The sequence below is a fragment of the Eleutherodactylus coqui genome, chromosome 2 (genome assembly GCF_035609145.1).
Source record: "Eleutherodactylus coqui strain aEleCoq1 chromosome 2, aEleCoq1.hap1, whole genome shotgun sequence".
Taxonomy (NCBI): Eukaryota; Metazoa; Chordata; class Amphibia; order Anura; family Eleutherodactylidae; genus Eleutherodactylus; species Eleutherodactylus coqui.
In genome coordinates, this window is record NC_089838.1 from 298,884,553 (window position 1) to 298,899,111 (window position 14,559).

Here is a 14,559-nt window from a genome sequence, read left to right on the forward strand (position 1 = left end):
TACCAAGGCACGACCAGCAGGTGGCATGCGAGACAAGCGCAGTCACAGCTGATATCCACCTGGAGACGCTCTGTATTTTGTTTCGCCTCTATGGATTCACTTCTACGGTGACTGTGAAGGGTCACAGTTCGTGTGGCAGGCGGCTGTTGTGGGTTATTGTCTGTCTTGCTGCTTTTCTGTGTGGCTTCTGTTACAATGTGTCACTTCTGTTATAGTGTTACTTGTCGCCATCCTGACGGCTATGTGACGTGTTACTTTGTGGTTTCCTCCTCCTTCACTTTCTCTTTGTTGTTGTGTCATATATATGGTTTCGGCAGCTCTGGGAGTATTATTGAGTCAGTGGAGCCCCCCTCCCTTACTCCTATCCTACACATGGGGTCTTTGGTTCCTGTTTTGTGAGTAGTAATAGTCTGTAAGGGACTCTTATAGCCCGATGCGCCCTATATAATGTCGCACCCTTATGTTAAGTTGCCTTAAAGGGCCAGTCACGTGAGCATAGTTTTTTACTGATTGAACACAGAGCGTATGCGTATCTGTGAGCGCATGAGTGCTGTGTTTTTGCGGAACAAATTATGCTTTTTTTTTTTTTTTTGCGCACATCGGTTTAGTTTACTGTTGTTTTTGCGCCCACGAAGCATCTACATTTGTGCACTGCAAACAAATGCGCCTATAGAAACTGCTAATTAGTTCTGGATGTTGTTTTTCCCAGCGTGTTGTGCGTGCATTTGCACCCCCACTACCCTATTGATTTCTATGGGGGCGTTTGGTGTGTAAATACGCAGATAAATAGAACCTGTTTTTGTTTTTGTTTTTTCCGCGCAATTGAAATGCACACGTAAAATATGGAAATGTGAACAAACCAACTGAAATCAATGTGTTCTGTTTTCTGCCCATGTGAAGCCGGCCCAATGTGGACAGACCCCTTAAAATTGGTGTATTGAGACGTACATTTTTTAATGCGGATTAATCCTTTGTGTAAAAATAGATTAAATTGCAGCCCGCCCTACTCTGGTCCGTATTCACTGTCCAAGATCGCCCATGAAAGTCTATGGGAGCGTAAAAAAAATAAAAGTAGCGAACACAAATGTTACACGCACGGCCCCTGCGGATTTTAGGCATGCTGGCAGGAGATGGCAAAAAAACAAACTATCAATTGGCCTTCTTGCATTCTTTTTTTTTAACAGATGACACACTGAGTCACATGGGTGTAAAAAAAAAAAAATCACATATGCAACAAAAACGCGCACATAAAAATCGTCCGTTTATTCTGCCATTGAAGTTTTCTCATAAGCAATGTAAATGATCTCTTCGGCGTCCCGGAGCTGCGATCGCTGTGCTGTAACCCCGCCTCCTGCACTGACAGGTTAGCTTTTAAAGAGTTTGTCCAGAATTAGAGAAACTTTCTTCCAAGAATAGTGCCACACCTATACACAGGTCGAGTGTGGTATTGCAAATCTGCCCAGTTCACTACAGTGGGACTGAGCTGCAGTACCACACACAAGCCATGGACGGATGTGGCGCCGTTTCCAGGAAGGAAGCGTCTGTATTTTTCTAACCCTGTCAGCCTCTTTTACCCCTAATATGTACAGCTAATCGGATGTTGTTGTACGGACTGGGCTTGATGACTGAGCCCGCTCCATGCTCGGCGGGTGAGGGCTGTCTTTGGTAGCTGACACCCAACACACAAATCCCAGGTGTAAACCATTTAGATGTTGTCAGTTCTGCCAGCGTAATTTAAATGGCCTGACAGCAGGAAGAACTCCCTCTGTCATCCAAATGGGGTTTCCTGTGACCAGATCAAGGGCTGATATGAATTTCTGTCTGTTAATCCCTGCCTGTGGCATGGCTTAATAGACTGCCAGTAAATCTACAATATACTACAGTACTTCAATATTGAAGTATATTGTACATGCGATCAGACAATCGCTAGTTCAAGTCCCCTATGGAGACTTAAAAAAACAAAGTAAAAATATTATAAAGTTTTTTTCCAAACATTAATAAATTTTAAGAATATTAAGAGTAAAAAAAAAAGCTTTTCCAAGTCGACGCATTAAAAATAAAAAAAAAAAAAAAAAATTGGTATCACAGTGTATGTAAAAGACCAATTTAATAAAATACCGCATTATTTATGCCACGGGGTGAACACCATTACAAAAAAACCTGGGATTTTTTTTGGTCTCTCCCCCGAACCCCCCCTCCATCTCCACAATGTACTCTTATCACACAGATCGGAAGTAAAATGCTGATTCTTTTGTATTTCAGTTGCTCCTGTCACCATGGCGATGACGTTACCGCTGGAGTGGGACGATGATGAACGGATGTACTTCTTGTTCTCTGCCTTCAAGCGCTCTCGGGATGTGGACAGTGCTGATTGGGATAGTAAAATAGCTTTCTGGATCCCTCTGATTGTAAAACATGCCAAGGCTCAGGGGCTCCTCAGCATCACATTACGCCAAGTCCAAGCAGCCTTTACCCGCAACGGGATTACCCCCTTGGGTCTGGAAACGGTCGTCCAGGAAATGCTGAGGTGAGGACAGGGGCGACAATGCTCTGACCTTGGAGAAGTTGGGTTTCTGTGAAAATCTCAGCTCATCGGTGTTGAGTAGACTTGTTCAAACGAAACCCTTCCCACCATCCATGTGAAGCACAGGACCTCGGCTGGTATTTGGCTGCGCCTTTTCTTTTATTTTGGGCCGGTTGCACCAACCGCGCTGTTGATCCCAATTTAGTTTAAACGTGATCATCTGTTGAACTTGGTTTAAGGGTGCATTCAGACGACCGTATATCGGCTGGGTTTTCACGCCCAGCCAATATACGGCGTCTCTCTCTGCAGGGGGAGGAGGCTGGAAGAGCCGGGAGCAGTGCTCTGAGCTCCCGCCCCCTCTCTGCCTCCTCTCCACCCCCCTGCACTATTTTCAATGAGGGGCGGAGCTAATTCCCAGTTCCACCTCCTCTCATTGGAAATAGTGCAGAGGGGTGGAAAGGGGGCGGGAGCTCAGAGCACTGCTCCCGACTCTTCCAGCCTCCTCCCCCTGCAGAGAAAGACGCCGTATATTGGCTGGGCGTGAAAACCCGGCCGCTATGCGGTTGTCTGAATGCACCCTAAGGAAGACACATTGCACCAAGACTTTTTCATATAAAATTTGCTAAATCAAGTTCACTTGATCTGCGATCAAAGGTTCAACCTAGAAGAAATGTATCGTGCACGGGGATTGTAGGCAGGTGATCTTCCCAGCATTCATAGCAATAGTAAAAACATGGCCGCTACCAGCAGCAAATGTGGGTGTAATTTCACCACCCAAAAAAAACCTATTAGGCTATCGGCCTAGTCTACCATCTTGGATTTCGCCAGTTCAACTTGGATCAACTAGTTTGATCCGCCAAAATCGGGGATCAAATTGATCTGAGATTTGAACCCTAATTGTGGTCTAAATCGCGTTAGTGTTTTTAGAATTGATTGGAGATCACCTTTTGTTGATCTCAGATCAAAACTTTGGTGCAAGCGGCCCTTAAGGCTTTATTCAGATGGGTTTATGTGCATTGCATCCCGGAAGGTCGGGAGCAGCACAGATTGGACACCGCATGGACAACCATCGGTATATTGTCTGATTTGCATGGACAATGCACATTGCATGTTGTATTCTCATCCGTGATGAGAATATTTTGTCACACAGACCGTTGGTCCATGTGTATCCTCATAGGCTATCATGGGTCCGTGGAATACTGCAGATGCGCCCGTCTGGATGGGTCTTAAATATAACGTATTCATTGTATAGTGAAAATTTCTTCAACTTTTTAAAGGTCATTGAGGGCAGGGAATGTGGGAAAATAGTGACATAAGGATCAGATTTCCCGCTGGTTTAATGCTGCCACTTTCCACCAGTCTTTATGTCCGGCAGCGCTGACATAGCCGTGTACACATATGACCGCCGCAGCCAGTCACAGGCCTCAGCAGCTCTGAGCCGCACACCGCTATGGGTTTATTCACACGACCGTATGTGTGGCTCTGTGAGAGCCACATATGACAGCGAATGTGCTTCTCTCCCGAACGCGCTCATACGCAGTGTGATCTTTATTTTTTTAATTCCCCACTCCGTCTGATAGCGCAGTTGCGTATGAATTGTCACCCGTAGAAAAGGATAGCCGAGATGGAAGAAAAAAGTGATCTGGGATTGTGGAGGCTTGATGGGTGTTTGAGATGGCAGAGGTGCTGCCTGCCAGATGACGCTCCACCTAGATGGCCGTAAATGTACAGGGAGAGAAGACTAAAAGGACATGTAGTGCGTTGTGCCTGTTCACCAGTCCTTGTAGTCTTCTCTCCCTATAGACAAGTATAGGGCTCTCGCTGCGGGAAAGTAGAGCTTGTTACGATCTTTTTCACGCACGTATCTACAGGCATTGTTTACACCCCATGTGAACGGATCAGTGAAACTCCATGTACTTTCATTGACTCCATTCACTGCGTATCACACGGCCATACATCGTTTATTCACGGTCATGTGCATGAACCCTAAGGCCTGTGATTGGCTGCATTGGTCACATGTATATGGACACATCAGTGCTGCAGCATGTCAACAGTGCCCAGCAGACAGGACCGGAGCGCTGGTGTTGGACTGATAAAGGATTAGACCAGTGAGTAGAATTTATTTTGTTGTTTTTTGTAATGATTCCTGCCCCATGCGATATATTTATTTTTTTTTTTTCTTAAACGTTCCCCTTTAAAATACTTTTGTGTTTCAATTTCTCACTTTTTTTTTTCAAACGACAGGCAGCATGAATCCGGGGCGGGGCAGCCGGTTGCTCCCGTGGGTGTGGTGTTCCGGAACAGTGAGGCTTTGCAGAATAAATACACTTTGAAGTTTGACTTGGTGCCGAGTTCTGCGTCACGGGGGCCGTACCTACCTGTCCGCACCACTGCAGACTGCTCCTCTCCCTGCTCGTGTTTAGGAAGAGAGCTGTCACTCTGCATGATGTGGGTGGGGAGAGGTCAGTACGGCCACCTTCGTGACGCCGGAGAGCAGCTCAGAGACTAACTCCAAAGTAAAACACTGCAGCGTTCCAGAATAACGCACCCACAAGGGCAACAGGCTTCCCTGTCCTGGGTTTGTGCTACCTGTGGTTCAGACAGCATAACCTAATGACAGAATCTCTTATGAGATCTCTGCTTACTGCCAATGAATGAAAACCTTCTTGCTTACAGTCAGAGGCCACTGATGCCTGTAAAAAAAATGTGCACCCCTGTGAGGTTTACAGCCTGTTAATGTCTCCAATAGGTGACAGCAAGCAGTGATCTTGATACCTAATGAGTTGTAAGGGCATTTTATGAGAGTGGAATAACTCTTCATTATACTATGGTTAAGGAGGTTGTCCCATGAAAGCAAGCTATTCCCTATTTACAGGATAACTAGCTGATCAATGGGGGACTGACTGCTAGGACCCCTATTGACCCCAAGAACTAGCGTTCGCAGTGTCCCTGAATGAAAGTGGTGGTTACACATGTGCATCACCATTCCATTGGGACTGCTGGAGATAGCTGAGCACGTGGAGTCATTTGTGTCTGGTGGTGTCATTGAAATGAATGGAGTGGTGCTGTGCATGTGCGACCACCAGGGATCCTCCGGACCCCAGTTCTCGGATGGATGGGCAATAAATTGTTTTTGTAGGGCAGCCCCTTTAAGGCTGATATTTCACAACCGTATACGAGACACATAAAGTTCCCAGTTTTATGTAATCAAACTGTTCCTGATCATTTCTTTCAGGCGAGGTTCCCTGCAGAGAGAGTCGGACTTTACAACAAGTATCACCAGTGGCTGGGTCTCGTGGGGATTGAGACAGCTGGTTGTCAAACCTCTACGCTGGACACTCGGCTCTGTTCTAGGGGGACAGCTTAACCTGGATGAGCCATTTGTGGTTCCTGAAGTAATAAAGGTCAGTGATATAGTATGCTCTTCAGTTCATCAACATTACTACAGGATGCTGACGAGTCCGATGGAACGGAGTAAAGGCCCATTTATACGCAAAGGTAATCTTTCAAACGATTGAAATATTAACAGTTTTAGCGATCATTTTGCATAAAGTGTTAATGGACACTAATGCCCATTAACACTTTATCATCTTCGTTTGCGTGTAAAAGGGCCTCCGGGAGCTGTTTGCAGAGCATAGCATGTAGTCTGAGCTCTGCACACAGCTCTATTGCTCTCACACGGCATGTCCGCAGAATACAATGTTATCTCTGACTACTTGCAGAACACACCGTGCGGTCCCTGTTATGTCTCTCCGACTGAATGATGGATTTTAAGCTCACCTTAAAATCATCATTTGGCTGAAAAGTGAACGATGGGAGCTTTTATACGCAACAATGATTGCTCATTTGCGGTCGTTTGACCGAGTTTTGAGCGATAATCATTGCATGTAAATGGACCTTAGCTTGTAACTGAAAAGGGTTTGCTTGTAGACTGTAACTATGGAGACTTGCAATAGGTCTGCAAAGGAGATTGTTGATTAACACTATTAGCAGACTTGCTTCATTTTCCAATTTAGATGCACTGAAGCCATAAAAATCTGTATTTGGTACGGTTGATCTTCCCTTCTGGGACTTCAATACTGATGACCTGTCCTCCGTATAGGTCATCAATATCAGATCTGTGTGGGTCCACCACTCAGGACCCCTGACGATCTGCTGTCTAAAGTGGCTGCAGGGCTTGTGTGGATGCATCTGTTACTTTACTGCATACCAGACACAGCGCCATACACTTCATACAGGCTGTGCCTGGTATTGAAGCTCAGCCCCTTTCACTTGAATGGTACTGAGCTGATCTCAGGCCACGTTTGTGATTTACCGTGACGTCACATGCCTGAGAAAAGGCTGCGGTGCTCATCCGAGTTCTGCAGCCTCTTCAGTCAGCTATCCCAAGTAGCATACCACCACTGATCTAATATTAATGACCTATCCTGAGGATAGATCATCAGTATTAAAGTCCTGGGAAACCCGTTTAAGTTTTATTAACAACTCCTAGCCTGCTCTGAAGACCAGGATGTGGGCAGGCTGGGAGTTAGACTTTGTAAGAGGTTGGTGGCCGCTAGTCTAAATTGGCCATACACCTAGCCAAATCCGCCGACCATCTAATGTCTATAGTTTTATCTTGGAGGACGAAGGGTTAGGCTTGTTGAATTTCAGCATACCAGATCCTTTTCTTGCGGATCTAAGCTACTATCAAAGGTGTCTGTTGGCGTTTTACTTCCCTCATTCATTGAGAATATGTGCACGCTGGCCCGCTACAAGTATTCGTGTATATTAGGGGATCCAGAGGAATAGCTGTTGGCTGACAGTTATCTAAGGCTATTTTCACGCGAGGGAGTGTGATATTAGGCCGTGCAACTCTGCCCAATATCGCGCTCGCCATCATGCGATGTTCCCGCGGATGCAAGGTGATTTTGTGTTAAAACCACCTTGCATCACTTGAGGAATGTAGCGATCCTCTGCTGCGGCTTTTAGGAGTGTTTCCCTTTGTTTTCAATGGTATACATCGCATCACACTCGTGTCCACCTTGAATGCCAATGTTCAATGCTGTGCCGGCCCCATTGAAAACAATAAGTGATGTTATGAGAGATATTCCGAGGGAATGCCCAAAGATAGGACATGTCGCGATTTTTTTTCTTGTGCCACGATGCAATGCGGGAAAAAAATTGCTCATGTGTATGACCCCATTCACAACGCACAAATCTCACACAATTTTCTCAGCTGTTTGAAAACCGCTTCAAACACATGGCCAGTTTTACACTATAGATTTCCATTTGATGTAAAGCTGAACTTGTCACTGCAGAATGTTCGTTCATTGTGGTAATACAACGCTGTGTGCTTCCTGTCCCCAGGAACAGGCAGATCTGGTGTTACAGAAGTATCAGTCCTCTCCTCTGAGCTCTGTGCCCCTGCTGTGTGAGGAGGACGTCCATGGACTCTGCAAGGATCTGATTCCGAGCCAGTCTGCATTTCAGCTGGTTCTGTTGCAATTGTTGAAGGACAAGAAGATCTGTCTTCTACAGAGAGACGGCGAGAAGGTAAGTGATCACAGAACGGAGGTCCTTGTGGTGGTCCTGCTCTAATGTTGTTCCTGTTAGAATGTGTGTGGGAGGAAAATCGCAACCCAATCTGAGTTCTGGACATCCTCTTCTAAACCAGTGTCCGAAAGGGTTTGCTTTAATGGGATTGTGCAGAATTATAAACTTATCACCTACCCATGTGATAGGAGATAATTTTATGATCAATGGGGGTTCGAACTGCTGAGCCCCCCCACAGATCTCCATAATGGGGGTCTGGTCGGTCCCTGAATGAATTGATTAGAGGTTGTGCAGGTGCTACATTGACTTCAGGCAGCACCAGAGATTAACGAGTTCAAGTGCTTTTATTAATCTCTGGTGCTGTCTGCTGTTTGTGGGATCAGTGGGGGTCCCGGTGGTCAGACCCCCAGCGGTCATAGGGGATAACTTTATTGTGTAAATAACCTTATAACTTGGCACAACCCCTTTAATTAGCATATTACTTTTCTTTACTAAGATCCTAACCTTGAGGATATTGCTCTTATCTCACAGCTTGTCAAGTTTGTCAAGGAAGGAAATGTGACCCCCATAGGAGACACGGATTTGGGCATTTACGAATTGCAGAAAAGTGAAAAGCTGCTATCTGAGAGGCTGGAGAGCGCATGTGACGAATCCACTAGGTGGGTAACACACATTCTGGCCACCTGTTTATACTGGATCTACTTCACCTTTAGATCTTATCGGATGGCTATGTAGCAATCTTCTATTCTGTGTCTTAAAGATGACCTGTTTCCTTTCCTCACATGTCTGGACCAGTAAATACTTTTATTCCCCTTGAAATAACACTTCCAAAGCATCTTTTCTAAGGAACCTGTGTAGTGCTGTTCCTCTGTTACTCCTCTCGGAAATATATACGTAAATTGACAATTAAGTGTTGGGGTCCTTTTTTGACATGGGCAGATAAATTGCCCATAATGAGCGCTGATCAACTATGTAGTAAGTTGATTAGCAATTATATATGGATCTTTTCTTGGGAACGAACGGACGCACAAATATGATCATTCTCACCTTACAATCATTAATGTTTACCTTTATTTCCCCTCGTCATCCTGACAGCATACACCTGGAGGTTGTCTGCTGGACACCTGTTGGGACAGGAAGCGGAAAATACAAAAGGCAACTCCCACCACCGGCTCACCAGTGTCTTCCTGTCCCTACAGGACAGTCCAAGCAGAGCCTCCAGGTGTATGCTGGAGGTGAATGAAGAAAGAAGACTCCCATGCAGCCTGTCCGCCCGTGGGGGGACGACCCTCTGTTCGGGCTGGCAGGGCTTCCTCACCCGCAGGATCGACCCAGCACTGTTCCCCCAGTGGGAAAATCCTCCCCCGGTACGCTGCCCAGTGGGGTTGTCGAACCGGTAGGAAGCAGCCCCGCTACCCGCAGGCTCGGACGCCGGTGTCTCCAGGGATCCACGTCTAGAGAGGTATGCCAGCAGCGCTCGGGCGGTCCGTTCGGAGCGAGCGCGGCGCCATGTGTGTCTCCTAGGCGGCGGGTCCGGTCGGCGTCCCCACGTGTGTGCTGGTCGGCGTGCGTCCCCACGGGGTGCTGGTCGGCGGCGTCCCAGTGTATGCGGCGTATCCCCCGGGTCCGGCGTGGCGGCGTGACGTCAGCGCGGCCGCGTCACGGGGGGCGGGGCCTCACTTAAAGGGGCCGTGTCGGCGCCAAATTTGAAAATTTTAAAAGGACTGGATTCCTCTGCAACTCTTCTGACTGCACCTTACTGAAGATGTCAGCCAGAGAGGATGCTGAAAGCAGCCTGCTGGTGAGTAGACTGCTTTGGGAGTACCGGGGAGGGAGGATTGAGACATCAGGATCTGGTGCTGGAAGTCCTTTTTGCTGTCTCCGTCTCTTAGGACAGAGATGCACAAAAGGTTAGAGAGGCCAAAAAGCGAGTGCTTGCGGCGGCTAGAACAGGGCCACACCAAGCCACTATGCGCGGACGGTACGGAGAGGTGATCCGCGAAGAGGGCTCCTCGGGCATGTCAGACATCCGATCCATGGTCCGCGAGGAGATTGAAGCCTCGCTCTCCTCTCTTTCTCTGCCGCCCCCCACGAAGGGTAAGGCGGGCACGAATGGGAGAGTCAGACTCTGGGGAGGTCCTAGAAGATTCTCCTTCAGAATCCATGCCGCCCATGGAGGATGCAAGGAAGCATTTCTTTTCATCGGCGGACTTGGGTCAGCTGTTAACTGCAGTCCGGCTTAAAAGGCCAGTGCCTTATCCAGAAAAGAAGCCTGTCTGGATCTAAAGCACAGTATGCTGATGGAAGGTGGGCAACCGCCCCAGATGGGACTCGAACCCACAATCCCTGGCGCACCATGCAGGTGGAGGAAGAGGTGCCGCAGCAGCCATCCTTTCAGGATAGCCTGTTCCGGGGACTCCTACCACAGCCAAAACCGTCATTTCCAGTTAATGACATTTTTAAACAGCTGATCCTGACAGAGTGGAAACAGGCAGATCAGAAATTCTTCCTGTCCAAGGAATTCAAGGATCAGATGGTCTTCACACCGGAAGATATCAAGTTCCTAGAAACCGTCCCTATGGTGGATCTGGCGGTTGCCAGGGTCTCAAAAAAAGAAGCCCTCACCGTTGAGGACATTTTCCAACTGCGGGATCCACTAGATACCAGAGTGGATTCTGCTATGAAAAAGGCCTGGGAGACCACGGCCCTGACCGTCAAAGCCAACAGCACGGCCACATCTGGGGCGAGATCTATGTCGGTCTGGTTAGACCAACTCCAGACGCTGATTTCTCAGAGGGGCTCTAGGGAGGACATCTCCAGCTGCCTTCCCCTTCTCCAGGAGGCAACCGGCTTCCTGGCAGACGCCTCTATGGAGTCAGTGAGGTTCGGGGCCCGTTCAGCAGCCCTCTCGAACACAGCCAGGAGGGCTGTCTGGGTTATGGCCTGGACAGAAGATAACGCCTCCAAGAATAGACTCTGTTCCCTGCCCTTCCAAGGACACAGAATCTTCGGGCCTTCCTTGGATACTCTCCTAGAGAAGGCATCGGATAAGAGCCAGGGACTACCAGCGGAGAAATCGTTTAAGCGGCCTTCCTCCCCCTACCCTCCTCCCTTTGTTCCCTCTAGAGCATACAAGGGGAAAGGGAAAACCGGACGCTGGTCCTATCCCAAAGGCGGAAAGGGTGAGAATCCGCCTTCCCGGATCCTACAAGTAGGGGGTAGACTGAAGGGGTTCGCCCTTAGATGGAACAAGGTGACCTCCAATCCCTGGGCCTTGCACCTAGTCTCGGATGGCTACAAAATTGAAATTTCCTCCCCTCCTCCCCGGAGGTTCGTGGTCACCCCCTGCCAGTCACCTACGTCTGCTCAGGCCCTCCAGTTGGGGGTGCAAGAGCTGTTGTCCCTAGGGGCCATCACTCGGGTTCCCGCAGAAGAACTATTCAAGGGGTGCTACTCCTCCTGGTTCCTAATCAAAAAACCCAACGGATCCTATAGAACTATAATTAATCTGAAATTCCTGAATAAATCTATCGCGTATCAAAAATTTAAAATGGAATCGGCGCGGTCAGCAATCCCCTTAATTGCGCCGGATAGTGTCATGGCCACCGTGGACTTAAAGGACGCATATTACCATGTCCCTATACACATAGATTCCCAGCGGTTTCTGCGGTTTGCCCTGGTGATAGATGGCTCTGTCTCTCACTTTCAATTTACGGCCTGCCGTTCGGGATTTCCTCCGCACCCCGGGTGTTCTCCAAACTGGTGTTAGAGATGGTGGCGGCACTAAGGACTGACAAGGTGTTGATTGTCCCATACCTCGACGATTTCCTGATTATAGCAGGATCGGCTTCAGAACTCCAGTTCCAGGTCAACCTCTCACTCTGTCCGTTCGAGTCGTTAGGCTGGATCATCAACTCCTCTAAATCCAGTCTTCTGCCCGAGCAGAAGAAGAAGAAGAAGAAAAAAAAATAAAAATTTTTCTGGGAGTGATTCTGGACTCACACCATCAGTGCTCATCCCTTCCCCTAGAAAGGCGAAAAACAAAAACAAAAAAAAAACCCATCCAGGATGAGTGTCGGGCACTTTCGCTAACCACTGAAGTCTCCCTTAGGAGAGGCATGAGGGTCCTCGGCCTCATGACATCTGGCATCGGGGTAGTCCCTTGGGCCCAGTTACATTGTAGAACCCTCCAAGACCTTATCCTAAACAACTGGGATAAATCCCCCGCCTCCCTGGATCGGAAAGTCGTCCTTACCTACAAGATAAAATCCTCCTTGGAATGGTGGATGTCTATCTCCAACCTGGCCATAGCCACGGCTTGGTACCCCGCATCCCCAGTATCCATCTTTACTGATGCAGGTGCAACTGGTTGGGGGGGGGCCCACTTAGGCCGTCATTACGTCCAAGGGGGCTGGAACCGGGAGGAAGCTGCTCAATCCTCCAACTACAAAGAACTTTGCGCTGTCTGGAAGGCCATTCGGGGCCTCGAGACCGAGATCAGGGGTAGACACATTAAGATCTTTTCGGATAACATAACAACTGTGTCCCTCATCCGCCACCAGGGATCCACGCGGAACCCCCGTCTCCAAGACCTGGCGGCGAAAGTTCTCGGGTGGATAGAGCAGCGGACGCCTTCCGTCACAGCGTACCACGTAAGGGGCCCAGAGAACTCCATGGCGGACCATCTTGGCTGCAGGAAGATAGACCCCGGGGAGTGGACTCTACATCCACACGCGTTCCAGCTAATTTTAGAGAGATGGGGGACATCCAAGGTGGACTTGTTCGCCTCTCGGGAGAACACCAAGTGTCCCCGGTTTTTCTCCAGGGGAGCAGGCGGGGGCTCCCTGGGAATAGATGCACTATCCCAGGCCTGGGATTGGGACCGTGCATACGCCTTCCCACCTATCCCCCTGATTCCTCGGGTCCTAAGGAAAATTCAGGAGTCCCCAGGCTCCGTTATCCTGGTGGCCCCATTCTGACCCAAGAGACCCTGGTTCCCGCTCCTAGCCGCTCTCTCGACACAGGAGCCTCTACATCTGCCACAGAGAGACGACCTCCTTCGTCAGGGTCCCCTGATATGCCCAAAGGTCCGACAGTTCAGACTGGCGGCCTGGAAGCTGAGCGGGTAAAATACCGGAGCCAGGGCCTATCAGGGAGGGGGACCACTACTTTATGTGAGAGCCTCAAGAAATCCACCAGAATTATATACACTAGGGTGTGGGATACCGTCTCTAGGTGGTTGGGGCATAGTATTCATGACCTCCAACAGCCTGACATTAACAAGATATTGGAGTTCCTACAGGTTGGATTAGATATGGAGCTAAGACCTAGTACCCTTAAGGTCCAGGTGGCCGCCCTTGGAGCCTTCTTTGACTCCCCCCTTAGGCGACCATAGGCTAATTAGGAAATATCTTAAAGGGGCAGTCAGACTCCACCCCTTTGTAAGGGAAACCATGCCCCCATGGGACCTGAACCTAGTTTTACAGGCCCTCTGCGCACACCCCTTTAAACCCCTGGAAGATCTATCAGTTAAGATCCTCTCCTATAAGGTTGCTTGCTAGTTGCCATCACATCCGCTAGACGGATCGGGGAGATCCAATCCCTCTCTATTAGGACTCCGTATATGACCATCTTCCCAGATAAAATAGAGTTCAGGCCTGACCCCCTTTTTCCAACTGAAAGTTCTCACAGACTTTCACAGGGAACAGCGAATAGTACTTCCCTCCTTCTGCCAGGAACCCCGTAACACCACGGAACGGAGGTTCCATAATCTAGATGTTAGACGAGCAGTCCTGAAGTATTTGGAGGTCACATATTCCTTCAGGAAGTCTAACAAACCTCTTTATTCTCTCCCCCCCCCCCCCCACTCCCCTCTGCAACCCCGCATCTTTTCGCCCGAGTAGTCAGGTACTTGAAAATAGCGATGCTCGATTGTGAAATCGCCCTTAACGTAGCGATATTGCAGCGTTAAAAAAACGCAAGTGGGTAGAAGCTCTAAAGATACATATTTTTTCTTTAACTATTGCACATGTTTTTTGGGAACACCAGAAGTGATTTTTCACTTCCTCTCAATGCATGTCCCTTTACCAGCCATATTCCCATAAAGAGACTGTCAGCTACTTTTAGCTAAGCTTATGGACTGAATGGAGGTGACTAGAGATGAGCGAGTATACTCGCCAAGGCACATTACTCGAGCGAGTAGTGCCTTAGCCGAGTATCTCCCCGCTCGTCTCTAAAGATTCAGGGGCCGGCGCCAGTGACAGGTGAGTTGCGGGGGGGGGAGATCTCCCCTCCGTTCCTCCCCGCTCTTCCCTGCCGGCCCCCGAATCTTTAGAGACGAGCGGGGAGATACTCGGCTGAGGCACTACTCGCTCGAGTAATGTGCCTTAGCGAGTATACTCGCTCATCTCTAGAGGTGACCCATGTACTCCGGGGATGTAAATGTTATACTTGCCTTCCCAGTCATTCTCCCGGTGACGTCACTGGAAGCTGTAACTCAA

The 14,559-nt window shown here is 48.7% G+C and overlaps 1 protein-coding gene across 6 annotated transcripts in view; it reads left to right on the forward strand.

Moving 5' to 3' along the window:
* Positions 1-14,559, forward strand: part of CHMP7 (charged multivesicular body protein 7) — a 34,555-nt gene that overhangs the window by 114 nt on the left and 19,882 nt on the right. For 2 of the 6 annotated variants that reach the window (XM_066593433.1, XM_066593434.1), the window contains exons 1-5: positions 245-395; positions 2,263-2,527; positions 5,760-5,928; positions 7,874-8,059; positions 8,591-8,718. In XM_066593433.1, coding sequence (XP_066449530.1) covers positions 305-395; positions 2,263-2,527; positions 5,760-5,928; positions 7,874-8,059; positions 8,591-8,718 — 839 coding nt within the window. In that variant the 5' untranslated portion in view covers positions 245-304. Of the gene's footprint in view, positions 1-79; positions 159-244; positions 396-2,262; positions 2,528-5,759; positions 5,929-7,873; positions 8,060-8,590; positions 8,719-14,559 lie in introns of those variants that run through there. The other 4 variants (XM_066593436.1, XM_066593435.1, XM_066593432.1 and 1 more) reach the window with 4 other exon arrangements.